Raw genomic sequence first — 1,285 nt, 5'->3', positions numbered from 1 at the left:
GGATCATGCATGCAAGAAATCGAGAGAGTTGATTACATACATGATTAGGTGAGTCCATGAGTCGCCGGGAAGCTCTGGATTAGTATTATTGTGATGCTCATGCTCATGTTCATGCCAGTAAGAAGTGGGAGGATGAGGTACATATGGTGGTGGTGGATTCAGAAGAAAGTTGGTGTATGAAGAAGGAGTATTAGTAGTGGAGGAGTATGACAAGAAATCAGAAGAAGGAGAGTTCCAGCAGTTAGGGTTCCCGGAACCCATCATTTGCTCAACCACACCACCTCCTCTATTCATTAAGATCTCTTAATCGTTTCTTACAAATAAAAAAAAAGAAAAGAAAAGATATTTCCCTTTACCCCGCGCTCTCTTTCTTTTCTTCCCTAAAGCTATAGTAGTTGTTCTCTCCAAATTAAAGAAGGGTTTCTTACTTTTGTACCATCGATGCTAAGCTATAGGGTAGGGGGAAATTAAAACGCTATGCTGCTACACTCCCCCCCTGCTACTCTTCCTCTTTCTTTCAATAATCATCATCGACGACTCTTCAATACAAGTCACAACCCACCCTTTTGTCTCTCTTTCTATCTTTTCTTTTTTTGCTCTTTCTCTTTCTCTTTCTTTCTTCCCTTTCCTCTTCTTATTTTTCCCTTCTCTTTTCTTTTCTTTTCTTTTATTTTCTTTTCTTTCCTCTATTTCCCCTTCTCCCTTGCTAGCTACTTGCTTTTGCTTTATCTTAAAGTGGGACACAAAAGGTGCTACCACTTCCCATAATTTAGAAAACAACTCTATATATAAATGCAACTCATCACCATCATATCCATCAAATTATTGTTTACTCACTTTACTTTAATTCATTCTCTTCTATCATTAGATAGGCTAGCCGGGTTAATATAGAATGTAAAATTCACATAATATAAATATCATACCATATAGTTGAAGGAAAAAAAGGAGTGCGTTAATAATAATTATTTGCTCTTAAAAAAATATTTCTTTTTCTATTGCATCTTCGTATCCACGTGGCATGTTTGAGGCTTTTATTACAAAGCTTTCTTTTTTGGTAGTTATACGTTGTGTATGTATTTAGAGCCTTTAGTAGAGGATGAGACGTCTAAAATTTAATTTGAGCAATTTAATTCGACATATCCAAGCCAATCACTTAAACCATCTTATCCGTGTGGTGTTGATTCGGTATTATTGATCATTATATTGCATGTATTTTATACTTATACCATTTCAGGAAGTAATCTTCGTTCGATGGGTTTATTGGTCTGTGTCTAGCTAATATATA

The 1,285-nt window shown here is 35.7% G+C and overlaps 1 protein-coding gene across 1 annotated transcript in view; it reads right to left on the bottom strand.

The window, feature by feature from the left end:
• LOC107478609 (transcription factor bHLH68) overlaps positions 1–294 on the bottom strand; it is a 3,277-nt gene extending 2,983 nt beyond the window's left edge. The window contains exon 1 of the mRNA XM_052258243.1: positions 66–294. Within this exon, the coding sequence (XP_052114203.1) occupies positions 66–294 (229 nt within the window). The remainder of the gene's footprint in view (positions 1–65) is intronic.
• Between the last annotated feature and the right edge of the window lie 991 nt (positions 295–1,285).

Source organism: Arachis duranensis, chromosome 3, assembly GCF_000817695.3.
Source record: "Arachis duranensis cultivar V14167 chromosome 3, aradu.V14167.gnm2.J7QH, whole genome shotgun sequence".
Lineage (NCBI taxonomy): Eukaryota > Viridiplantae > Streptophyta > Magnoliopsida > Fabales > Fabaceae > Arachis > Arachis duranensis.
The sequence above is the reverse complement of the archived record's forward strand: the minus strand, read 5'-3'. Positions and strand labels throughout refer to the sequence as shown.